The sequence below is a fragment of the Anarrhichthys ocellatus genome, unplaced genomic scaffold (genome assembly GCF_004355925.1).
Source record: "Anarrhichthys ocellatus isolate YVR2014 unplaced genomic scaffold, GSC_Weel_1.0 scaffold18, whole genome shotgun sequence".
Taxonomy (NCBI): domain Eukaryota; kingdom Metazoa; phylum Chordata; class Actinopteri; order Perciformes; family Anarhichadidae; genus Anarrhichthys; species Anarrhichthys ocellatus.
In genome coordinates this window covers 6,306,866-6,333,211 of record NW_022280048.1, presented here as the reverse complement: position 1 = coordinate 6,333,211, position 26,346 = coordinate 6,306,866, and the positions used below count along the sequence as shown (strand labels likewise).

The 26,346-nt window shown below is 42.6% G+C and overlaps 2 protein-coding genes across 3 annotated transcripts; one reads left to right on the top strand and one right to left on the bottom strand.

The window, feature by feature from the left end:
* Positions 1 to 6,777: 6,777 nt before the first annotated feature.
* rnft1 (ring finger protein, transmembrane 1) lies at positions 6,778 to 10,874 on the top strand. Its single transcript, XM_031857162.1, has 9 exons — positions 6,778 to 6,962; positions 7,521 to 7,984; positions 8,069 to 8,145; positions 8,232 to 8,332; positions 8,618 to 8,771; positions 8,891 to 9,049; positions 9,153 to 9,218; positions 9,295 to 9,396; positions 9,836 to 10,874. Exons 1-9 carry the CDS (start codon positions 6,937 to 6,939, stop codon positions 9,968 to 9,970), a joined length of 1,284 nt encoding a protein of 427 aa, XP_031713022.1. The 5' UTR covers positions 6,778 to 6,936; the 3' UTR covers positions 9,971 to 10,874.
* Positions 8,589 to 26,332, bottom strand: rps6kb1a (ribosomal protein S6 kinase b, polypeptide 1a). Of its 2 annotated transcripts, none has more exons than XM_031857160.1 (15): positions 20,664 to 26,332; positions 19,558 to 19,601; positions 18,884 to 19,004; positions 17,355 to 17,423; positions 16,671 to 16,818; positions 16,462 to 16,519; positions 15,672 to 15,772; positions 15,484 to 15,574; positions 15,270 to 15,360; positions 15,040 to 15,147; positions 14,866 to 14,928; positions 14,658 to 14,735; positions 14,468 to 14,575; positions 13,852 to 13,964; positions 8,589 to 13,386 (listed from the first exon to the last, which is right to left on the bottom strand). In XM_031857160.1, exons 1-15 carry the CDS (start codon positions 20,733 to 20,735, stop codon positions 13,149 to 13,151), a joined length of 1,503 nt encoding a protein of 500 aa, XP_031713020.1. In that variant the 5' UTR covers positions 20,736 to 26,332; the 3' UTR covers positions 8,589 to 13,148. The 2 variants fall into 2 exon arrangements, with proteins under 2 accessions (XP_031713020.1, XP_031713021.1); XM_031857161.1 differs by having other exon boundaries at positions 18,884 to 18,969; positions 20,664 to 20,704.
* Between the last annotated feature and the right edge of the window lie 14 nt (positions 26,333 to 26,346).

Here is a 26,346-nt window from a genome sequence, read left to right as displayed (position 1 = left end):
TGCACTCTTTTCATCTCTTGCGTGTTTGTGAAAAGAAGCATTATGAGAAAACATGACTGTCAAATTTGGATGCAAATACACCAGGGCCTGTACTCAGTATGGTCCAGTTGTAATCAGAGAGGCAGTAATGTAGTCGTAGATGCCGACAGTCAATAAGAAATAGAATATGAAGCCAATGTAAAGGATTTTTAGACCCTGTTTCATAACTCTCAATCAATTTTATAAACTTATTAAAGAGTTAGCCATCCTAAAAGGTTTACTGTATATCTGACTGAAAGATGTGAACACTCATATAAAAGTGGCACTGAGGAAGAGCAGAGATTACTAGGATTTCTTCACCGTATCCAACAGAAAACAGCGTTACGTCAAATGTAATTGTCTCAGAGACTGAGAACCTGTCACCAGCTTCACACATTGTATTGCTTATGACATCTACAAACCCCAGCGTGACACATTAATGGACTGTAAATGCTTTTCCAGCCTTCCAACCACTCAAAGCGCTTTAACACTACATGTCATCATTCACCCATTCACACCCATTCATACACTGATGGAGGGGCTGCCATGCAAGTTGCCACCTGCCCATCAGGGCTAACTAACATTCACACCCGTTCATACTGCGGGAACAGCCTGCAGGAGCAACTTGGGGTTAAGTGTCTTTCCCAAAAACACCGCCGATCCTCTGATTGAAGGACGACCCTGCTCTACATTAGGTTCCTAGACCAGGACACAGCACACAGCACACACACACACACACACACACACACACACACACACACACAGCCACCTGACACACTGCAGACTCTTCAGGGATATACAGACATAAATCAAGGCTGCTGAGGAGAAAATTGTGCTTTCAACACAGTCATTGTCGGCACAGGAATTCTTCACCATTGACATAATGTGGGCAACCCTGTGGAGGGGCGATACGTGTCTCTTCACAGAACAAATGTTTCTGGGAAGAGCATGCCATAGCATGTGTCATATCAAATCATTACAGTTTCAGACAGATGATAGCCTTGCCCCTGTTCATTGTGTAATCAGAAATGTTGTAAAGTCACGTATCTCTCTATGAGCTACCTTGCCCATTCTAGACAGTAATAACCAGCCATCTTTGCATTATGAAGGTCTCAATTGCCATGAATGTGATCTAAAAGACCTGCCAATCTTCCTCTCCCCATCCCCCAACAAACAAATCAATATGCACTCAGATACTGAATTGTTATTTAACAGTATAAATGTCCTTAATTACAGCCCAAGTGAACAGCCAGTTGAAAACCGTGAATTACTTTGATGTGTATGCACGCACACACACACACACACACACACATACACAACGATCGTATACAGGGCAGGACGGCGCTTCCATTGAATTTTTGGCAGCTTCAGTAAGACATCAGAGGCAGCAGCAGCTGTTACCATGCAGAGAGAAAGGAAGAGAGAAAGATGACGGGGGAAGTACGCAGTCTGTCAGAAGCAATGTCAGGTCACTGCTCTCCTCATCTGCTCACTGGCGAGCGCCATTCGTCTTTGGCAGATAGCAATTTATGTGTCAAGTTAACCTCCCTCCACAGACTTGGCTCCGATGCCTTGACTGGGGCAGTACAACTCCACTGACAATTCTATAGAGCAATAACAGAATTACAGGGCGTGGGATAGAGCTGGGGAACAGCTCTCACAGCAGTAGTACATTAACCTCCTTTCACCACTATGGCCGGCTTCAGCTTCATACAGTGCGTGGGCAATGCCAAGGCAGACATTAGAGAAAAGAAAAGCTCTTTAACAGAAACAGGTCAAAGTACTGCAGCTAAAAAACCTTCCATAGAGGCTCATAACCCATTCTGTGTAAAAGAAAGGTACTGGTTATATTTTATGATCTTATAGGTGATGATTCCTTGTTGGCAGAAGACTTTGCTGAAGTCTTGCTGCTGTAACATACAAATGTCCCCCTGGGGATGAATAAAGTACATATCTATCTATCTGTCATCCATCTTTATTTTGCTGATGATACTTCTTTGAATTCTGCACTTTTACTCAAATAGAACATGAACGCAGGACTATTACCTGTAATGGAGTATTCTTACTTACATTTATGGTTCAGACCTGTAACAGTGAGAATGAGTAAAGGTAACTGTTTCAGCGAGATGACATAATGAAATCTTGCCCCTACACCACCTAGATATGAAAGGTGCTTTCGTTACTTCAAGCTAAATCCTGCTAGATGAACTGGAGGGGCCGTACGTGCACGCGATAAGTCACTGAACGCAGTCTGTCACAGAGGAGATTATGGAAAGTTCAATAACAGTTTCCCCCTCCTCTGCTTTGATTCTTCCAATTTATTAAACTGTGGGAGATCATATCGGCTGCCTTAAGCTGCAGGGGAGCACGAGCAGGCAGGCCGCCATGGCTGTTGGATGAAAAAACAGATGGCTGGCCAGGGGCCTCCAGAGGAAGACTAACAACATGTTCATACCTTCAATTTGTTAGCTCGCTCTGCCCGACTGCAGGAAGGGAATCCAATAGCTTCATCACTTCATATTCCCCCGACTTCAGGGCCCCATTTCAGAAAGCAGGTTTAGTGAAAACTACAAGTTAGTTAACCCTGAGATTCTCTTCACTGTCTGTTAGAATGTAAAACCGTGTCTGATATTACATTTTTACTCAAGAAAATCTAAAGTTATTGTATTTTTTTGCCCTCACGTTCAAATATTACAGTCAAGTCACCCTTGGCTCAAAATAAAACTTCTGCATGTCCTTTTTGCATGTGGAAGTTTCTTTTTTGATATATAAATATATGACGCTGTGACAATGTGCACACATCTGATGTCAGCTGTCATCCAGTAGGAATCCAGCCAGCAGCTTAGCTTAGCACGAAGCCTGGAAATGGGGAAACAGCATCTCTCTGAACAAAGGAAACAACTACCAGCACCTCTGAAGTCCAATTAAAGTCAAACTTAATGAACACGTTATATCTCATTTGTTTAATCCGTACAACAAAACTGAGGTGTACATTTGACAGATTGTGCTTTTACGGTGGGTCATGTACTGGACTATTTCTTGGACGGGAGTAACGGGGCAGTCTTACAGTGGCATCAAGACTTCAGGAATTCACAGCGCCCGGCCAACAAATAGTCCTGCAGATAACCAAGAGATATGACCTGTTCATTTTTGAGCTTTAGAGGGGGATTTGGTGACCTTCGGACAAAATAATAAGACTGCAAAGCCGCCTGCTTTCAGTCTTTATGCTAAGCTATCAGGCTGCTAGCTCCAGCTACATGTTGACCAAACAGGCATGACAGTGGTATCAATTTTCTCATATAACTCTTGGCAAGAAAGCATTTTTCCCAAACGTGAGAAGCTCGTGGAAGTGCTTGCCATGGCTGGCAAAATAGAGCTGTTACGTTTTGATGTCAGTCCTAGTGTGGACTGTGGATGTGTAAATATGTTTCATAATGGTGTTTGGATATATTTACCATAGCTGAAGAGCCCATTGGCTGTCTTGTTGTTGTTTGTTGTTGATGTCTTCCGTGCAGCTCTATCAAACCAAACAACAGACAGATGTGAGAAAACAGACAACTCAACGCAAACGGCTGCTAATTGTAGTTAGCTTAGCTACAAAATAGTCGATACGGACATAAACCATTGAAATGTACTACACTACCAAAAGGCTAGTCAATAATGTACTGAAGACTACCGGTACAACCAGCAAAAACATAATGTAGTAATTACTCAATTACTGTCTTCTGTCTTTTGCTCCTCCTGTCTCCGCTTCATACAGTCTGAGGTACATAACTCAGTGGTGTTCAAATACTACTCGGTCTCATTATTTCTTTGAACCAAGGTCGTCTGAATCAAAGACACTCATATTAACTGAGGTTTTCATTAACTCTGGTAGTGTAAAGGGGCGTCCTGGGGCGTCCTTTTGGTGAATAATATCTATTTTATTTTGTAATTATAATTATTGATGCATTAATGAGTACATCACTTTGATGTTGCAGTTGGAATAACAGTTTGAATAACTGTATGCTGCTTAGTAGCTCAATTTGTAATAATACATCATCATTCATTAGTTAAACTAAAGCTGTCATATTAATGCAGTGGAGGAAAAGTACAATTTATTTATGTAGTATTATTGTATTAGTTATGTAGTATTATTGTATTATTTCTGTAGTGGAGTAGAAGCATAAAGTATTATTTCTGTAGTGGAGTAGAAGCATAAAGTATTATTTCTGTAGTGGAGTAGAAGCATAAAGTTGCATAAAATAGAAATACTTAAGTATAAGTACTTCAAAATAATCTGATGTCACAAATTAGTATTAATATGACGTAGAAAGATGTAGTAGAGTGCAGATCTCTGCAACAACCACTGCCGTAATGTTTGATAGAATGAATACAAAGCACAGTTCGTGTATCAGACTCATTATTCACTTGTCTCACACAACAGATACTCTATTTCTAATATATGCAGCTGTCTACATTTGCTCTGTGCAGTTAAACTATAATTCACAACTTTGTGTTGCCGGTTGAACGCTTCCTCTGAACAAAAACTGTCCGTCCTGCTGAGCGTTGAGTTCCGTTAGCTGTTAGCTATGTTAGCTGTATTAGCCCTGTTAGCTGTTAGCATTGTGAACCAAACACACCTCAGCACTATGCTGCCCGCTGGCTGTTAACAGCTAAGTAGCGCTCCTCCTACCGACATGACAAGACGCGCTCACTCCAATGAAGTCAGCGCTCTGTTCAGTTTGTCATTTGTTTGCAATAGTTGTACATAACGTTACATACATACAAACAAACAAACAATTGTCTTACCTAGATTTGCAAATCAAGAGAAGAACAATTACCCAATTCCTCAGAAAGAAAAATTCAAACTCAAGCAGTCGACCGCTTGCGACCCCTAGCGGCCGTTAAGAGTAGTGAGCAGTCAATGACAAAAGTCAATAAAATATGTTGTTATAAAAGTAGTTTTCAAAAAGTGTGAATTACTGAAACCACGAGAGGTCCTCGAGCATACAATCGGAAAGGGACATACAAAATGATGGAATGAGAGGTTTAGAATACGAGAGTAAGAGCATGGACAGACAAGGTGCATTTCAGTCCACTTGTTTTTTATGCGCATTATACATTTGCGCATAAAAAAACAAGTTGAAACTTGAAAAAAACTCAAAATATCGCTACACTTTGCTGAGGTGAAAAGGTTGGTGAATAGACAAAAGTAAAATGCACGACAGTGCAATTGAAACAGACTAGGGTAATTAATGATGAGGTGCATATTGCATAACTTGCCGCAGAGTGCCCCTGATGCTTTTGTCTCTTACGAGAGCAGACGTCGCAAACTTCTTCTGTATATTTTTACGGCGCATCGGACGTAAAATGCTGCAATGCCTCCACCTACTGGAACATTTTCAAATTACACTCCATAAATTATAATAAATGAGGAAAATGAACACAATTAAACACACATAGCGTTGCTATCACTACCTGTCACTGTTGACTGTAGTATGTACTAATACTTCTAATAATATCAGGGCGACTTATAGTAATTGTGATATTGTTAATAGTGTATCATTATGATGATATCATTGTTTTTGTCATTAGTTAATTAGCTCATAGGCAGGTCCACCGCTGACACTCTTTGAATCATCAGCACCAATCAGTTTCTTTCCCAATGAAATTATTCTCATATTTTCTTCAATTGTCTTTTAAATGATGTGGAAAAATCCCCTCTCTATATCTCTACATGCATCGCCGGGGTTATTGCATAGCTTTATTCTCCCTTTTCTTCACTCGTCTGTGTGTGTGTGTGTGTGTGTGTGTGTGTGCGTGTGCGTGCGTGTGTGTGTGTGTGTGAGAGAGAGAGAGACAAACGCATCAGGGGCAATGTGTGTAATAAGAAAATAAATATGCATAAACATTCTTTCCGTCAGATGGAGGATGTAGAAACGTCGTTTCATAATCATTTGCATATCAATGCTTGTGCTCGCTCCAGCAATCATCACACCTGTCGATGGGAAATAAGTGCACTTTAACCGGTTCAGCTGTCATTACGCACGGTTGCATGTCGGCTATATTTGTAGCGTCTATACATCTATACCGCTAATTCATCACGTTTCTCTGCAAACCATCATTGCGGTAAAATCTCAGTCATTTATGATTAGCAAAAGTCAGAAGGATGATTCATTACTGAGTGCTACATGATAAAGATGAACCAAGATAACCTCGTTTAAAATGTGTGCTACATTTGGATGGAAGTCTGTCTTATTGCACGCATGCACACACACACACACACACACACACACACACACGAGTGAAGAAAAGGGAGAATAAAGGTATGCAATAAAGACAGCGAGAGATATATTGTCCACATCATTAAAAAGACAAGGGAAGAAAATTTGAGAATAATTTCAATTGATTTAATTTAAATTAAACTGATTGATGCTGATGATTAAAGCGGTGGACCTGCCTATTAATTATCATCATAATGATACATTATTAACAAGATGACAATTACTATAAATAGCCGTGTTATTATTATAAATTACAATAATTATAAATTATAATAATAACAATGATGAAATGATTATTAGGATGTGTAGCAGTATAACATTATTAGTACATACTACAGTCAACAGTGACAGGTAGTGATAGCAATGATGTTGTGTGTGTTTAAATTGTGGTAATTATTATAATGTTTCGCGTGTCATTTGAACATGTTCCAGTAGGTGGAGGCATTGCAGCATTTTACATCCGATGCGCCGTAAAGAAATGCACAGAAGAAGTTTGCGACGTCTGCTGTCGTAAACAACGTCAAGATGTCTGAACGAGCAGCTTATGGTTTAGTCTGAAACACAACAGCTTAGTTTTGTTTTTTAATTTACTTTTGCTTATGTTTAGTTTGGCGACTCGGACATTGTATTAGATGGAGAACAATAACTTACCATGAAACTCCGCGTGCAGAATGACAGGTGAGCCGAAGCTTTTACCTCCGCCTGGCCTGATAGGAAACATCTGTTAGCTGCTAATGCTAACGGCAGCAGCCCAGTGCTCTGTGAAGGAGACGACCAGTTTGTCAGTTGTCACTATTTTTGGGTTTATTGCCGGGAAATTACTAATGTAACCGACGTAAAGTTCAGCTTATGTCAATAAGCTTTCGCTATTAGTCTGGATGAGATGTTCCGGATGACTGCTTAACAATTTCACTTGGTTACTACTCGAAACACAAAATACTGTCTTGTACACTCCATTAATACTTCCGCAAACATAATACATATTCCTATGACCACAAGGTTACCTTAGTATTGACACATTAAAGACACTTAAACATGGTCTATACGTCTTGTTTGCTGGGAGCTCTCTATTACAAGAGGTCCTGCAATACGCCATGGTGTTCTACGGTCCTTATCGTAGATTAACTGACAACTGTGCGACCTTCATCATTAACTATTGTACAACTTGTAAATGCAGATGATTGATGCTGGACACCATGTGGCTGAGACTTTAAATGTTTGTCTTTTATGTCAAAGGAGTGATTCCGGAAGAGCACTGAAACTGAGGGAGTCTTCTGCTGTAATGCAGCCTGATGCAAGTGAGCAGGGAGCTCATACAGCGAATGGTTTATCCCTAACTCTGCAACCAGAACTTACTAGGACACCGGCCCCTGGTGCTGCGGCCGCCGCCGCCAACCCAGACAGCGATGAGGTGCGGGTAACCATGACCAGCAAGCCTGGGGAGTCCAGTGGAGGCACGTCCTCCAGGAGGTCCAGAGTCAACTCCCACAGCCACTCCCATTCTCAGCCACACGGACACAATCGGATGCCACACCACTCATATTCGGAGGCTGAGCTTGACCCGCCTGACTCCGATGTGGACTCTGGAGAACCCAGCACCTCCTCCTTGTCTGAGCTTCGCCATCTCTTCCGCTGGCTTCAGAAGAGTCTTCCTTTCCTTGTCATTGTGTCTGCTAAACTAGTCATCCAACACGCTCTCGGTGAGTAGGAGTGAAGCAAAACACCGTGACTGCAACTGTGAACACAACACATCGTGTTCTACTCTTTTCTTTCCATTTTACCAGGTCTAGCAGTCGGGGTCGGCCTCTTCACAACTTTTCTATATGTGAATAAAAACATTCAAACTCAAGTCTTTCTTCAGGTAAGAGGAGAACAGGAGAACACATTGCTTATGCAAGTTATTGCTGTTAGCTTCCTGAACCATGTTCTTTGACTGTTTCTCCTCAGGATCGTCACTCAAAGCTGCAGTGTGTGTGGCTGCTACTGTTCCTGATCTTTTCCACCCTCCTGCTTTACTACACCTTTCTCACCGAGACCCTCCACTATTGGTATGAGTTAATGCGTCACCTCACATCAGTTACCCAGAACAACGAGCCTGTGGTTATTTCCTGTAACTAATTACGTGTTCTTAGAATATAATCTCAATTCGTCTGTGTATTGTGAGTAGGCAGCCAGAACACACTGTGGTCATTTCTTTAAACTCCGGGTGATTTTACTACAGCTCCCTCATCCAGCAGGACTTTGTTCACCTGTACTGCAGTTTAGTAAACAGCTAAACCTGGCAGGAAAGTGCTAAAACGTGCCATTTAACCTGAATGTCAACCTCCTTCCAGCCTCATCCTCCTCAGCCCAACCATTGAGCCGCTGGGTTTCTGGGAGGTTCTCTGGGCAGTCGGCATCACCAACTTCATAATCAAGTTTCTTTTTATGGGGATTAAGTGCCTTATTCTGCTGCTGCCATCCTCACTGGTGGCATACAGTACCCAGGTGAGAGTGGGGGGGTTTCTCCTTTGGATAAGAAAAAAACAACAAATATCACTCTAATGTTACATATGTCTTGGCAGTGCAGGTTGAGTAGCTCTTATTTTGTGTTTAAATGTCTCCAGGGGCGGTGGGTGATGCTGAGTGAGGAGCTGGGTCAGGTCCACCAGGCCACAGCGCCTGTCCCACTTTGGTTCCGCTACCTGGTCACGTACCAGGAGGTTGACGGCACCCCTGGATTCACGCTGGGGGTCCTGCTGGCTTTGTTCTACCTCATACTGAAGGTGTGATCAGTCAAACAAGCAGGAATAGATCTTTGTATTATTGTTAAAAACTAAAAAAAATATATATACATTTCTATTTTAGTTATTTTTCTTTATTTTTCAGATTTTAGAATTGTACGGACAATGGACGTCTTTACTGAAAACCGTGAGGACATTGGTGAAGGGCGAGGTCGGTGGTAAACAACTTCTTTCATAAATGGTCACATTCAGTCACCAGCTGTTTGAAGGTGTTCCTTGTTTCTCAGCATACAGGCTCAGCAGCCACCAGGAGTCAGTGCAGCGAGGCTGGAGACGTCTGTCCCATCTGTCAGGGAGAGTACAGGGAGCCTCGGGTTCTACTCTGTCAGGTAAAACCAAACACGTGTGCGCCGCAGGGCTTTGTAATCAGTGTACACGTAGTATTTGTAATGTGCCGTGTGGGCATCAATAGATTTAGATCCCTCAGGAGTCTGTCGCTCACATCCCTCTTTAATTACGTTATCACACTTAATCACAGCAGTTGCGTAAATCAATTGCTTTGGATCGCAACTTAATAATGAATTGAGCAGTATTACGTGAGAAAATCGGTAATATAAAAGATTTTTAAAAATCAGACTTTTTCACCCCTGCAATTGCTTTTCTCTCTTATTTGCTTGTGTAATAATAACCTGTGTTTTTCTTTATATATAATTCTATGTATCTGACCCGTTTTCGTGATTCAGATGAACTGAAGTGCATCACTTGTGTAGATCTCGTCATGTATGGCAAGTGCAGGACATGCTGACATGTTGTTTTTCTGCCGTGCAGCACATATTCTGTGACGAATGCATCGCTCTGTGGTTTAACCGAGAGAAGAGCTGCCCTCTCTGCCGCACCGTGATCACAGAGAAGGTTTACAAGTGGAGGGACGGAGCCACATCTCCACACCTGCAGATTTATTGATCGATGCGGGGCTTTTGGGTGCAGGGCATTGGCTTGTATTTAATGTGATTTTCTGTGGCTGTCAACCCCCACTGACGAGTAATGTTGTACACACTGTTTCATGAATCTGAGGGCAGTGCCCCCTGCAGGCCAAGGTCCGTAAAGATACACACACTGAACCTACTGTGGGCATTTTTCTGGCTTATTTACCAAAACATCACTATTTCTACCTACACACTCGGACGAGAGAAAGTTGATTATTGCCATGGCCTCAAATGATTTTTGATTTTTCTATTTTAAGTTGTTTTTCCTTCTGTGTTGTGTTGGCTTTATTCACCTTTTAATCTTGATTTCCTGATTGGGCAGCAAATTGTTGTACTTCCAGTTTCCTCTACTTGTAAATACGGGAACATCAGAGAATATATTATATTAAAAAAGTATTTTAAACAGATTTTTCATCCATCACATGTGTGAACAAACATCACACAAACCCTCTTATCCAGTGTTTCTTGCATTTTTTGGGAGTGACTTATTTGTAATCAACAGCACAACTGAATTATGCTTTAGCTGCATCTTTGAGCTTGAACCGGACTGCAAAGGCTTCCAGGAAGCTCAGTACACAGTAACAGCTGGTCCAGTAGTGACCAGACCTTTGCCAGCACGCATCCATGGCAGGCTGAGGAATAACTATGTGACGGATAAACAGTTTGGCTTTTGGTTACCGTTTCTTTTCGTCTGATAAAAAGGATGCAACTGAGCGTGAGACTAATTCACACATTATTTTTCTACAGAGGCGACATGGCCTCGCTTTTGTAAAAACCAAAGACTGGGAGAAACATCTATTTTAGTATGTACAAAATCATTTCACTGTTATTTTTATCCATTTAGAGGCATAAACTATCCGAATAAAGATCTACCATTTGAATGTTTGTGGCTCTTTTTATGAAGTAAACTGAGAATCACTTATTTGCCGAGCAGCTAAACCTTCAAGTCATAATCTGACACAAGGTTTTGAAGAGCTTCCATCAGTTTAGATCATTTTAATCCCCAAGACGTCCTAATCTGCTGCTGATCAGACATTTATTTTTGACTTCATCATATACATGATGCATATAAACATTCCCCATCTGTAAGGGCAGATCTATGGACAACAAAGCAACAGGAATAATGTTATTCAACACCCCTTCTAGTCAGAGACGGTGTTTCTCACCTGAAGTAAGCTTGATAAGATGTTCCTCAAACAACTCGGTGTGGAAGATACTTGACTGTACCTGAACAGAAGAAAGTATCGCCCTCTAACAGACTCTACACACACAAGGAGAAATGATCGCCCTTTGTTTTTGCATCAGTTTTCCCCACAATAACGCTTTAAGCACTGCAAAAGATAAACTGAAGTTCAAGTTTTCAGCAAGGAAAGTGTTAGATATTAAAATGTTTTCGGAAAGTCAGCCTTCAATATGATACTAAGCCACACAATAAATACTGCAAGTCATTTAGGTTACCGTCCTTAATTATGGAATAAAAAAAAAGAAGCATCTGTAAGACATGTTCTGTGGAAATGAAACCATACTCTACATGCTTATTATCATTATGGCAAAATAAGTCTCAGATGAGAAAACCAAATCAAATAACCCATTCTACTGCCTGACCTAAATAATACGACACAATAAATACATAGTTTGCATAGTGTGAACAATACAGTGGAAACACATTGGCACTTCAAATAAATATTTTAACAAATTAACAAAAAGGTTAAGTGGAGTAAAAAGTGGAGTGATTGGTCTTAAAACACAATTGTTGCACTGGAATGGTAGAAGAACTCACACAGATCCGTATTAGACCCTTTGCTGAGCTACACTCTAAATAACATTAAACGATCTCTGTGAGCATCACTGTGGGAAACAAAGTCACTTTGATCAAATCGGACATGATGAACCAAAACGTGACATTTGAACCTTGCAGTTCTTGAATCAGACCAGCGACTCACTCCGCCGGCTGTTCGTTTGCTTACCAGCAAAAGAGAAATCATTTGGTTGGTTGAAACAGTGCTTTTGGTCAATTCATTAAACACTAAGTGTTTGGATAGCGACAAACATCAGGGAGCCATTCAAACCGAAGCTCATCTTCATCCATTACATTTGCAGTTGTCATTGAGGGAATCTGCGTCCGACAGCGCGGTCGGTTTTAGGGTGTGAACATTTGAATGGCTCGACTCCAGAGGCTCGTATAGCAGCTTCACATCACATGAACAGGTCAAACAGGGTGTAACCCTACCACGAGAGCCATGAACACTGCCTGGATCAATGCAGTGCGGTGACATCAGTTTGGCTGTGTGTATTTTGGGTGGACCTGTTGACACGACAGTGGCAATGGGACTACTGCGTGTACAGACGAGTTAAAAATAATGCTGCAGGGGAAGCTGCGCAGGAGGTTTACGCAAAAAAAAAAAAAAAAAAAGGCATACAGAGTCGGTTTACATTCAACAGAAAGAAACTGAGCATTGCGTCTGGACAGGACACACTCCAGTCAGACGAAGTAAAGCAGTATTGATTGTGGTGGAAGTGAAGCTGAAATTTCACTTCTGTCTTTTTATAGCTGCTTTACCGTAATGTTTCGCTCCGCCTACTCCTCACCACACGCTCCAGTGACAAAGGCAATGTAATTGTTTTCCTCAAACATAAAGGAATACTGTGTTCATTGTGGAATTGTTATCTAATAAATCGACCTACTGACAGTGCAAACTGCAAGTTCTCACAAGATAACCGTTAAAATAAGAAAAGCCGTAACCAAACTCTCTCACTGTGATGAGGCAATGAGTCGTTAATGCTAGAATCAACATTCACCAGACTTGAGGATAAAAGAGCACCAGTAAATCAGATGATAATGCCAGTAGACTACACCAGGCTGGCATTACCCAGCCAACAACAAGCGAGTCAACTTTCATTGAAGAGCACCTCTCTCACACAACTTCCCCACAACTCTCATATCTACTTCACTGCTGATTATCTGCGTCAGGCCGAGATGGCCAGGCTGAGTCAGGAGGGATGGGAAGGCGCTGCTGGAAGAGCTGGTGATCGTCACTGACAGTGTCAGTCAATTAAAAAAAAAGATTCTATTATTAGTCTCTTTGAAAGCAAAAAGGAAGGGGGAAGAAGAGGAGGAATTAGAAGAGTCCTAATGTTCGTAGACGAGCCGAGCGTCATAGGTTCATCCGTAGATGTTCTGGCCGCTTGGAGTTCATGGGGTAGGCCTGCTTCTTGTAGGGTCCCGCATTGATGCCTGAAGGGTGCCTGATGGGAAGCGGCGCAGAGGCCTCAGAGCCACCGCCGCTTGTGTCCATTTGCTCTGCTGCCGACACCTCCATGGGCTGCTCCACAGTGCGGCCAGTCGCCGTGGGTCCCCGGGGCCAGCAGTCCCCTCCTACAAACGTCCCCGGGCTGTGGAAGGCGGATATGTGAGACACTATTGTCTGCGAGGCACCAGCCCGTATTTTTAACGTCACAGTGCAAATCATGTGTGTCAGTGAGAAAACACACCTAGAAAGAATATGGAGGCTAAAAGCAGATTGCTCTTTAACTCCCAGATGAGGAATGATTTCAATAGAATTATTGTTCAAATAGTTAGCAGGTATTCAGACGGAAGTTTATCAATTTCTTTATCTGACTGACGAGCAATCCTCTGAATGAAATTAAACCCAAGATTAACACAACTGACCCCGACTTATTCCTGTTGTGCCATTGGAGAGGAGCTTCTATTTATCTTATTAATGGTGGCTAAGTTTAGGTCCAGCCATTTACATTTACAAGGTCAGCAAATATGTTGAAAAGACTCGCTGTGGGAAAAATCTGAAAATAGCCAGATTGACTGAAATGGAAGCCTAGACAAAATAAACTTGCCGTTACCTCACAGGTGTTCTTGGGCTTCCTGGGAACTTCCGTGGTGAGCGCACCTTTGGCTCAAAAGAGAACTTCTCTTTGAGGTTTTCCAGCACAGATGGGGCTACATATGTGAAACCCTGGGGGAGGGGGGGGGGGGGGGGGGGGGGGAGAAACAGAGAGAGGTCTGAGTCCACCTCTTCAAAGAGCATCTTTCCAAAAACAACCCACAGCTGATGATGAGCAATGAAAGCTGAGTAAACCATATCATGCAATGTGGTGGAACAGTGAGGGAAGCTTCCAGGAAAGCCAACAGGACTACACCAGATGGGATGCATTAACTGATTCTCGTAAGACCTACCAAGGAAATAAAAAACACTCGGTTTGTGTGCTTGTTTGCAGACAACACAGAAATAGCAAAGTGCAAGAGTAAACGCCACGGTGTTCGAATTAAAAACGTTGCTTTAAATGCTCAATCCCAAATCAGCATTGAGTCATGTGTTATCTTTGTACGTCACACCGTGGATTATTCCCGATATCATTTGTTGCAAGTTCCAAAAAATGCTGGAAACTCCAGAAAGTGAGACAAAGTAGACAGAAAAGGTCCACTGTGTGCTGGGAGGTAACAGCACTAGTGACCCACCAGGAAGGCCTGATTGGCACTCTCGCTGAGCGTGGAGTCGTCGGGGCTGTCCACTGGAGTCTGGCTGGTGAACTTGGAGTCAAACTGGCTGACGTCATCAGCCGATTGCTGCAAGAAAATAGCAAGTCAGGTAATCATCTATCAGGGACATAATACTGGTCACGTTGCTGCGTTAAAAAAAACAACTTACCAGGTATGGTTTAAATGGAGGCTCTACTTTGCGAGCGAGGAGGTCATCCCAATTTATATGACGGAAGAATGGGTGGGCCTTTGGAAAAACAACAGTAGCAGCAGCAGGGTTTACTACTTCATGACTACTACAAGGTGAGTTATTGTGTTAAGGCCCAGATCAATACGTTAACACACTGCATGCATACTACTGTGACGGATGTATTTACCTGGACCTCAGCAGCATCTCCTGGTCCGGCCCCGAGTCGCAACGAGGCATTTCGTTTCAGCAGCTGAAAGACAAAAGTTTGGAGATTCGTTTTTTTTCCTGCCGCTCCAAATGTTTGCACAGAGACAACACGTCCAGAGAAGCATGAGGCAGGAGGAAGGCTAACACAGCTCACCTTTTTCAGGAGGTCCCTGGCTTCTTGTGTGAGGTAAGGCGGAAGGCTGAGTTTGCATTTCAAGATTTTGTCAATGGTCTTCTTTCGGTTTTCACCGGTGAACGGCGGCTATGAAAAAGTAGTAGGACCGAAACAGTTAGCCATCGTAGCAAATGCTTCCTACATGAATGACATTTACAGTTTGACTTTCTTTGGCAATGCGACTCAGGGGTTGATTAGTGTGCACTTACTGCTCCTGTCAGCATGTCATACATGAGAGCTCCCAGACTCCACCAGTCCACCGCTCGGTTATGACCGCTCCTCATCAGGATCTCTGGAGCCCTGAGGACGGAGAAGGGAACGACCACGATGACTCAGCAGATACACTAGACTGTGTAAGAAGGATGAAATGTGGCTGAATGTGCACAGCTCTGCCATAATGACTCTACACAATCTGGGACATACATGTATTCGATGGTGCCACAGAAGGTGTGGGTCACCGTTCCGTCGTGGATGGACTCTTTGCAAAGACCGAAGTCTGTCAGCTTCACGTGTCCTAGAAGGAAACGGTACCAACATGAGAACATGAGAGAAAGACCCAGTAGAAAGAATACGTTTCTCTTTCTCGTCAGAGAGCCTTCAGGTTTGCGTACCGTTGTCGTTGAGCATGATGTTCTCAGGCTTCAGGTCTCGGTAGATGATGCCTTTCTGGTGCAGGTGACCCATCGCCATCGAGATCTCAGCCAGGTAGAAACTGTCAACAGACGCAGGTCACACATTGTCTATAAATGTTCTGCATGCTACTCAGTTTGTGTTCTTCTCAATGTCATCTAGGATATTCTAGGATTACTACACACCCCTATTTGTTCAGCAGCTTGGTTTGTGTAATCACCGTTTTCATCTACAGACTGTTTATTTATGAAACAGAACAGCAGATACTGTAAGCGGTTTGTCCCTGTTCCAAGTGACCGTCACACCGCCTCAGAAACGGTGTCACATACTGTATCTGCCTGTTCTCACTAGACGGAATGCTTAAAATCCTCCAAACGAGTTTGCTAGCATTAGTCTGACAGAGACAACAGATCACACCGAGATCTTATCTGGCCTGTACGTCATGAGTCAGCAATAAAAGACCTTGCGGAGACGACTGGCAACACAGGGGGTTTGTTAAGATGCCCACCCTGTTGCCATCTGGAAATGGGTTTATATTGTAAACAATATGGGAACAAACACAGTGAGTGGAAAGGGGGATGAAAAGATTCAACAGGATTTAGATTTGACGTGTTTGAATAAAACATCCTGAAACATGAACATTATTTTATTGTATTTAGTTTCTCAGGATAAACTCCCTTTCACCAACAGAAACGCTGTCAATCAGTCAGCTAACGGCTAATGTTATCCCAGATGGTTGAGGCTGTACCAGTCACGGACGAGTTAACTCACCATGCTGTGTCCTCCATGAAGATGCCCTCTCTCTCCAGTTGCATAAACAGCTCCCCTCCTGCAGTCACCACATACAAAGTCAGTCATATTTATCCACAGTGGAACTGGAGACCCACATTTTCATCCAACACTCATAAAATGTTTAAAAACATGTGCATGTAGGGGTGCGTGCTGTACGGTGTTTGTTGATCGGGCCACATGGTGCTCACCGCTCAGATACTCCAGGATGAGGTACAACTTCCCCCCGGTCTGGAAGGCATAGATGAGGTCCACAATGAAAGGATGCTTCACCTCCTCTAGAATGTTCCTCTCAGCTTTGGTGTGAGCCGTGTCCTTTGCATTACGCACAATCATGGCCTGGCAGGCGACAAAACGGCACACAGCGAGTCAGGGTGTGGAACTGTGAGGAATAACTTTAACCCCGTTAGCTAGTGTCAAAGCTTCAACATCAGCTGCAGAGCAAGAATCACGCACCGGGCTGGTAGCTACAGTCAAGTTTCATTGAGCCAATAAACACAGTCATTATCCAAAAAACCCCACAAGCTTCGGGGAATATGAGCTGGCTTCTCAAGCAAAGTCTGGCAACAGCTCCGTGTCAGCTGCAGAGAGGAGGTCAAGCGCAGCAGATCTGAGGTTTCATGTGAAATAGCCTCCATCAGGACGTCACCAGAGAAGGCACACAGTGACACACAGCATAATGTGAAGCTGAGTATTTAATGTGCTCATTCTCATAGATGTAGGCCACTTGTCTTTGCTTACTTATGGATTAGATAATGCAGATGCTATTCCTCTCTCACTACTCTCTATAGGGGGCAGGTTTAATTGGTGGAGAATATTCTCACTGAACAATATGAAAACCTTCAGCCAAACCTGAGACAGGCCCATTCACTCACCTTCTTCAAAACCTTCATGGCAAATATCTTCCCGGAGGTGGAACCTGAAACCTTCCGAACTTGAAACACCTGTAAAGATAGTACATCACATCAATACACAGACATGTCTGCAGCTTTCACCAAGTTAAATTTAAGACATTTTTAAATACAAAATAGATTACAATCTATATCGTATCACATTCCTTCAGTACTTCCCAGCAGCTCATAATTCCTGATGATAAAACTAATGTAACCGATGTGACAAGGACCTGGATATGCAGCAGAAAAGGGGATGGATGTGTTAACCTCATAGAAAATGAAGTTCATTTAAGTTTTGGGCTAAAATCGACACCTATATTAACTCATAATGAGAAAGTTAATGGAGCTTGCAGTAGTGACGGTGCTCGCTATAGGTCTGATGGTGCCAACTGAATCAAAAAGGTTGAGCACCTTCCTGCATGCCCAATTTACTGTTACAACAATCATGCTTTAGTTTCATGGTGTCTTAACTTCTCCCGACAGCACACAACCAGATACAACAACCTGCTAGAACTCACATTACTGCCTACAGCTGCAGGACAAAAGCGGCTTTTGAAGATATAATTGAAGACTTTTCCATGTGTTGTGAGGCCTTTTTTGCCGTTTGTATGACTATGGCTTGAGAAAAGACACTTTGTCATGGTGGGGACATTCAGAGAAATGATTAGGGACAAACGGAAACTGACATGAGGTTCATAAGCCGCTACTGTGCATGTTGTTTCTTCATTCGGACTATGATTGATTAGTTATTCTTCTCTTATTCTGACGAAAGTGGGACCAGGGACAGCTCAGGTTTTGCGTGAGACAGCTAATAGTCTTTCAGGAATAAGTTTTAAGACCAAGGAACTTCCCATCTTTGCCAAAATATACACTGTAACTACACAAGAACATCAAAACAAATGACAGCGTGTTTCAAAAAATGAGAAATTCCCAGGCTGCAGAACATTAGTCATCAAATACCAACCCACTTCAAGAAAGAACAAGTTGTGTGTCTGGTGCAGGGGATTACACTTCTTTACTGTGATGTGAGTAGAGAAGGAGGTGGTTCTGGGACGCCGGGCCTGACATTTAAAAGGTGCCACAGTCTGAACACACTGTAATACATGTTTGGGGAGTGTTGATAAACAGCAGTGACCATGAACAAAGTGAAGAGATTTCCAGCCACAAAAAAAGTCCCCCAGCCAAAGGAATTTCAAGACAATTACAAAACCCTCCCCCATGTACTGGCAACGAGATGCAAATCCCAAGCCAAAAAGCAAATGATAAAGTGGCATTTTCTAAACTTTTCTACGACATGATATGAAAAGGTCCCATACAGTGCCCAGTGAGAACTAAACACCCAACTCTACAGCCCTGCATTCAAGGCTTTAGTTTACAACCTGCGTATAGAATATTTGGTTCAAACCTTCAAAATCGAAATGTCAAGTCATCGTACATCACAAAGAGGAAGAATGGAGGAAGAGTCAAATTCATATTTGTCCATTTTCATGCCAGACGATCAGAAGCCTCACCTTTCCATAGCCACCTTTTCCCAAAACTTTCAGCAGCTCAAAGCATTCAGGCCTGATCTGCTCTTTTCCCTTGTTAACGATGTTCTCTGAAATTTCAAACTTCTCACAGTCATCCATGTTACTGGCAAAACAAAAACAAAATGAAGAAAATCTTATTTGAAACATTCACGTAACATTGCGTTTACAATTTCAGACACAGCAGTATTATCAACGTGGTTATCAAGCATTTGGCCTAAACATAGATTCACACTAGTGCAGTGAGCCCTAATTGGATTAGTAGCCTTAAGAGACCCTATCCAAGAGTATATCATTTATAACTGGGTCTATTTGGATGGGTGACAAATTAAAGGAAACTTGCAGTTGTTTCTTAAAGGGCCTGGGGGGGGCAGACTATGCCAATGAGCCCTGAAGATGTTCTGGAGGCTTGTGATGGTTACAATCACACCGTCTGTTAGTTTTCCCTTTAATTTGTCACCCACCTCGAATTTCTTGACAGTAGGCTTACCTTTTGTTCGTACTTATACTGTAAAAACATCAACACGGAAGGTATCAAAGCACTAAAAGTTATTTACGACCCCTTGAGGATAGTTTCCAGTCATCCAAAGAAAAATATGATGACGTTGTTTCCCCTTTAGGGAGCCAGTGAATTAACGTTATGGTTCAGTTGTACTTACAAGTCGAAGCCACTGCACTGGTCCATGTACTCACTGAGCTGGCCCTGCAAACAAGACGCAGGAGAGAAGAATCTCAGCATACAGGAACGCGAGGGAGGTTATTAAGCAGCCAACACGTTGATATAGTATGGACGTTATATTATTTTTTACTTATAGTGTTCAGCAGTTTATTTCCTAAACAAATACCAAGTTAACCGGTAACGTTACGGCTGACTCAAGCATCACCAGGCTGCTTAAATAGACACACACCTTCTCCTTAACATTTACCAGCAAAAGACGCGTGTTTGTTGTAGCTAATAGCTAATAAAACCAATGTTAGCAACGCTATGTGATGCAACTCTTAACACGTTAACTCAGTGGTGGGAACGCTAGCAAGCAGTGTATTGATTTTAGTTAACGTTACACCTACGGTCCGGCTAGCATTGGTAGGATTTCAGCCTGTTGCTGTGAGGTCATTTACATCTCACTTATTTATATTCGTAATGTAACGTTAATGGGCAAAACATGCACGTGGCATGTATGTAGCTAATTAACCTACACTGTTATGTAGCTACATCTCTACAACAGACTAATGCCGACGCAGCGCGTAAGCCGCTAACTCCATTGTCGGACATTAATTACCTACGCCCGGTGAAATGTAACGCTACGTTATAGGTAACTCGTGTTTCGCTTGTTTTCGGGCTTGCGTTATTCATGGCATCATTATCCATTTACCCTCGACAAGACATTGCTGTCATAGTGGCGTCTGTGCCTTCACCGGGTTCACGTCATGTGCGCTTCAGCGGTGGTTACCTCAACATGTGCCGTGGAACACAAACTTGTCCCCCGTCAACACTTCTAATCACGCGGATGTACTAGACCGGGACAGTGATGAAAATGAACGGTGGTCGGCCATCATCTTATATCAAGAAAATGCAGTGGAATTTGTACTACACACAGTTTAATGGGGCACTGCTAGGTTCCGAGGGAAAGGGGTCAACGAGGACATGTCCGCTGACGGATACCTGCCTGGTCAACGATGTTAGCAACGCAGGCCTCGGAGCTGCTAAGTGCGAGCTAACTGGCTAACAGCGGCGGCATTAGCCTCAACGTTAACGTAAACTCACCCCGTCCTCGAGGTCGTCGTCAGAGACATTCTCATCCGGTTGATCCAAATCGATGTCGAAAACCCCGGCCATGTCCACGGCACTTCACTCGGCGTTTAGTCAGAAAACACAGTCCCGCTCTCCCGCCTCATGGGAGAGCCATCACAGTAACAACCGGCTACAGCGGAAAGCATGGGCTAGCATCCAGCTAACCAAAACAAGACACGCACCGGGCAGCAGGGAAAGCCTCTAGTGTCGGCCACCGGCACTACCCGGCTCAGGCTGGCTCGGAGACAAATTAGTGAAGAAGTGACAACTTGCAATATTAACAGAGGCCTTAACCTCACTCAGAAAATGAGATACATTATTCCAGAGCAAGACGAATGAAATTGGCTCAGTGGTTGAATACAATTATGTACAGTTAATTAGGTCAGAATTTAGGGTAGGCTACTTTCTACTTCTTCTGCTCAACTACATTTCTGAGGGAGACATTGTCATTTTCACCTAACTATAATTATTTGACAGCTTTATTTTACAAATCAAATATTGTTGCATTATAGACATATTAAGGAGTTTTGAAATATGAGTTTTTGTTATAAATTCATCTTCCCAACAGTATGTGCAAGTACAGCTGAAACGATTGGTTCGTTACTGCATTTCTCACTATTTTCTGAATTTTTACAAGCAAAATAAGTAGCAGATCAATCCATAATAAACGATAGCCATTAGTTGTAGTCCTATACAAAATAACAAATAACAAAATAGCACCACCTCAGCCAACAACAATAATACAATCCTGCTTTTACATTAATGCATGAGTGATGTATAATAATATACATAACATTCACAGGAGCCATTTTTCTGTTTACCGACATACTTTTACTCAAGTTACATTTCCAATGCAGCACTTTTACTTATAACAGAGTATTTTAACAGTGTGGTACTTAGGTAAAGGATCTGAAAATTGTGCGACGCTAAATCTGGATTAAAAGTACTTTTTTTATTTTGGAGTTGAGGACACCCTGCCTGTTCACTGGTGATTACTGATATCCAAAGCAAGAACTACAGCAGCAAATTATTGTAACTATGGTATTTGTTTGTTTGAATGAAATATATTAATGTTGATTTAGCAAGAATCTTCACAGCTGGTCCCATTGGTTTGTACAGATGTTTTGCAACTGAGAGGCAGAACAGGCTGTTTCACATGTTGACATGTCACAGTAGGACAGGCATTAATAAGAAATTAGTGATGGCTGAGTTCCATTTAGCTGCTTCAGATTCGTGGTCTTTCTATTATGCATGCTGGCTCACTGTCACAGTATATGATGGCTTATTGGGCCAGTTAAATTGAACAGAGCCATCATTAATGTGTTTCCTACGATGACAAGTCAAAATGTCTGCCATGAAAAATACCTATTTTTTGGCTATAGTCTACAATAGGAGAAGCTAAGTCTCAGGCTGAGGTGGGTTCTTCCAAGTCCCTGTAATTTACTGCTGGGTCTGTCTACAACTCCCATCTCTTACCAGTAGGTGGCAGCGAGGAAAAGGGAATCCTTTTCAGGGTGTGAAAGCCATTTTTCATTCATCCTAATATCTGCCACACTATCGTAGCACTTCAGTCCCATCTAAGATCCTGACAATGTGACTATCCATCATTCAACTTGTGTGTTTCAGTGGCGTTCAGAGAAACGTCCCCCTTAGTAGATGAACGTGAAAGCAGCCTTATAGTGTAAAACATCCAAGTGAAGAAAAAAATAAGCAAAAACACATTTTCTTTATCTGAAGGGGGATTTTAAGAATTTAATTCAGTACAGAAGGGACACACTCCTATTGAACAACAGCCGATGACTTGCTGTGACAGCACAACAATGATGATCATCTTGAGTCATGACACAAGCCATCTGTAGGGCTTTTACAATCATATGAGGAAAACAATCCCCCTCTTTAGGTCAGTTGTTTTCCAAATCTAAGGGTTTGATTACTCATAATGATAATGTGGTGAACAGGAAAGCCTGTTGGAGGTGCGTGTAAATAAATGTAATCTTCAGCAAACTCGTCCTGCTGCTTTCCTTCAATACAGCTGATGTGAAAGCAGTCAGCAGGGCGTCCCAGCTGCAGCGAGGCATATCAATGAGACTTTTCTGAGAAGAGTCATTGTATTTGATCTCCACCATAATTTAAGTGACAATGATTACAGTTGAAATTCCCATTAGGTCTTCAGTCTAGGAGCTAGAGGGTCAATCTTTACCACAACTTATTTTATTGTGGGGGTCCCACTCCCAAGAGGCTCAGGACTCAGGACGGGCCCCCTGCAGGGCGGCGTTACTTTGAGCGCTGCCTCAAGTCCATCCGATAGTTTGTTTTACTTTGATTGCCCGGTGATCAAAACCAGCTGCACCGGGTAAGGAAATATGTTTTTCTGTGTGTGTTCTCTGTTTTGTTTAGCTTTGTTTATGTTTAAACAAAGGGACAGACTAGACACTGTTAGAAAGTCCCGGAGCTCTGTTGTGGGTCCGTGTGATGACTTGAGGTCGGTATTGTGATTATTCAAAATCACTTTGCATATCAACCGACTGCGTTGTGTTCTCATGTTTGGACTCTGTCAATACGGATGGTCATTAATTTAAAACGGAGGGTGAAAGCTGTCAGCATCTCGATGTGTGTTTTTTTCTTGAATGCATACGCCTGGTGTTTACTGCGGGACAAAGACTTGTGTAATGTGAATGTTCTTTGTGTGGACAATGAGTACCAATAACTCAGCAACCTCAGAAAACATTACCGTCTCTGTTTTTTATGATGCTCCGTTTCCCTGTAAATAATATTAAACTGTTAAAATGGCAAAGTGTTCTCCTTTTAACTAAACAGCAGCATGTAATTGACATCAATTATCACAATAGATGTGAGTTTTTAAAGCCAGATATCTAATCTATAGTCCCTGTAGCACACACGTCAGTTGAAATGTCTAAACCAACACAAGGCCTCCAAGTAGCAGAGGTGAGTACATTGTGAAGCAGAACTGGAACTGAAGCTCACAGGCATAACCATATATATGAATGTTTATATGTTGAAATAGCCTTTTTGACATTGGTTTCTTTACTAGAGTTTAGAGTAACAGTTGAAGTGAAAGGTCATTCTACAGATGAAGCCTGTTAGTGTGTGGGATGAATATGTCTGCAGAGTCCTGTCTTCTCTAAAATAAGTTCTTTTTGGTATATAAAGGATGTTGGCTCTGTGAAGGTAAAGGACAGACAAACTGTTGGCAGCAATCAGATATGTAACATAAAAGGTGGGAGTGTGACTTATTTCGGGGGTCCCAGGTGAGGTCAACGCAGTAAAAGTCCTTTCGGTGGAATATCACTGCAGAAAAGCCAGTCCAGATGAGCTGGGAGCACAGTGTGTTTGTTGTGTAGTCTGGTTTTGTTTGCTCTTTGTGGTTGGTTGAAGCACGTTGATGGGCACGCTGCGTACAACCGCGCTGCATGCGGTAAACATGCCCCATGCAGAGTATGTGGACAAGACTAAAATTAGCTCTGATTGCACTGCCATGAGGAGAGAGCTTAAGTTGGTAATAGTAATGTCATATGTTTCTGATAGATTTATGTCTGTATTTTGTTCAACATCAGAGCAAGGTGCTACATCTAAAAATAAGTTATTTTTTCTTGGTTCTGACTTTACCAAATAAGGACGCACCGATCTGAGACGGGGGATCATTTAACTCTCGAAAAGAAAGCGAGTAGGCATATTTCCCAAAATGTCAAACTTGTCTTTAAAATGCACGTTAAAATAGTAACTGTGTCTGCTAACAGAAATGATAGGCGTCCTCTCCTCCACTGTATTCAGTTCTCTTTATACATCCATGATTCATGGTCCCAAGGGGACAAATCCTACTACCTTTGACCCAACCTTTTCATTAGTGCCACCATGCGGTTGACAGCTTTGGTTTTTAGTAAACTGTCCCGACCACTACTGAATGAATAGTTCGGTAAAGATAGAGATTCATGGTCCCCAGAGGAACAATCCTATTGACTTGGAAGCCACCAGTGGGATGAGATTTGTGGTTCTATTTAGCTGAAGCTAGTAAGTGGCTGTCGCCATCAACATTTTTCCACACCCTTCAATAAATCAAGGTGTTCTACGAGTCTCGGATACAAAACTTAAACCTTCGCCCAAATATGCATCTTCTCCAGTGGAAGTGTTGCCTAATTTGCATCCTCAACAGAAATTGCACACCACACATTCACAGAATTGGCATGCTTGGAAGACAGTGAGAGACATTCCTGAGTCATATTTCTGGGATGGCATCGTGTCATGACACAGAAACCTGCATTGACATGTAAAGCTGTGCTTTAGTTGCACTCAGCACCTGAGGATAAACTCAGCTGCAGAGTAAAGACCATACCGTTGAACAGGGTTGTTTCTGACTCTGTGTGTGTGTTGGACTGTTAGGTACATTGCTAGAATTTTACGCCCACTCTACTCTCAGGCTGCTATAGTCCTACTACAGCAGTCACACCCCCTGTTTTTTACAACACACCTAAATGATGCAGTTTCCTCGGTAAAACTCCTGGGACAGAAAAGGTAGAGAAATGGAGAGGCAAGACGAGCAATTGCGCAGGACTCCTCTGTCTTGCTGTGACATGTAGCCACATGAAGTAATTTGTTTGGGTCAACAAAAAGTTTGTGACATTTTCCTCTGAAAGTAACTTCCTGAAACTGAAAGCTTCAAGACAACTATTGATTCATGTAGCTGTTGTAGAATTCTTCAACTGCCTTTTAAAGTGCAACAACAAATACACAACACGACTTGGATCTTAACTCCTTGAGAAAGGCGCAAGAGCTACAGATGTGCGTGTGTTTCGTCACAGTGGCCTGGCATTGCCACCTGGCACCAGCCATTAGGCTGTCTGCCATGCTGGCACTGTGTGGGCAGGAACAGCAGATGCTCCTGCCTAACTATGCTCTGTTAAAATACCCACACATCATTTAGTTCAACACAGCCCGGGGGAGACGAGTTTTGTTGTGTCAAATTCAATCTGAGAAATAGTGCTTCGTTACATAGTGACGGTTTTACTGATATATTTAGATATTTAGATCATTCACTCACACAACAGAGGCCAGCCAAGTGCCTGCTCAAAAGTTTAGTCCGACACTCAATCTTTCTGAATCGACCTAGTGATCTAATTCGAAGGAGAGCAATAATATCTCTCCTCTCAGATGGAGTGAATTATGGAGAGCCTGAAGTCGCTGATAAGCTTGTTTGATCTTGGCATGCCCAAAGCCACAACAAAGGAAACAAAGGCTTTTGGAGCCGGGGCTTTACAGTAACCACAGTTATGATGCGTGTGCTTCCTTTAAGCATCTTTCTCTGTGCCGGCCCGCTCCACTGTGGTCCCATATGACCTCCTGACTGCTACTTACAAAAACAAAGGAGCTTAATGTGATTTTGAAGTTAAAAGAAAAAGGAAAGGGGGAAAAAATTCACTTGGTCAGCATAATTTAATGAGACAGAGTGTGAAAGGAACTAAGTGGATAACCACATGCAGAGTGGGCTTGTGGGTGGTGGATGAAGTCAGTGATATTTCAGCATCCCTCGGTGGTTAGCCTGCTGACAGGTAGGGGTAAAAAACTGGTGTGAGTGACAGTGAAGGAGGTGGTGTGTGTGTGTGTGTGTGTGTGTGTGTGGGGGGGGGGGGGGGGGGGGGGG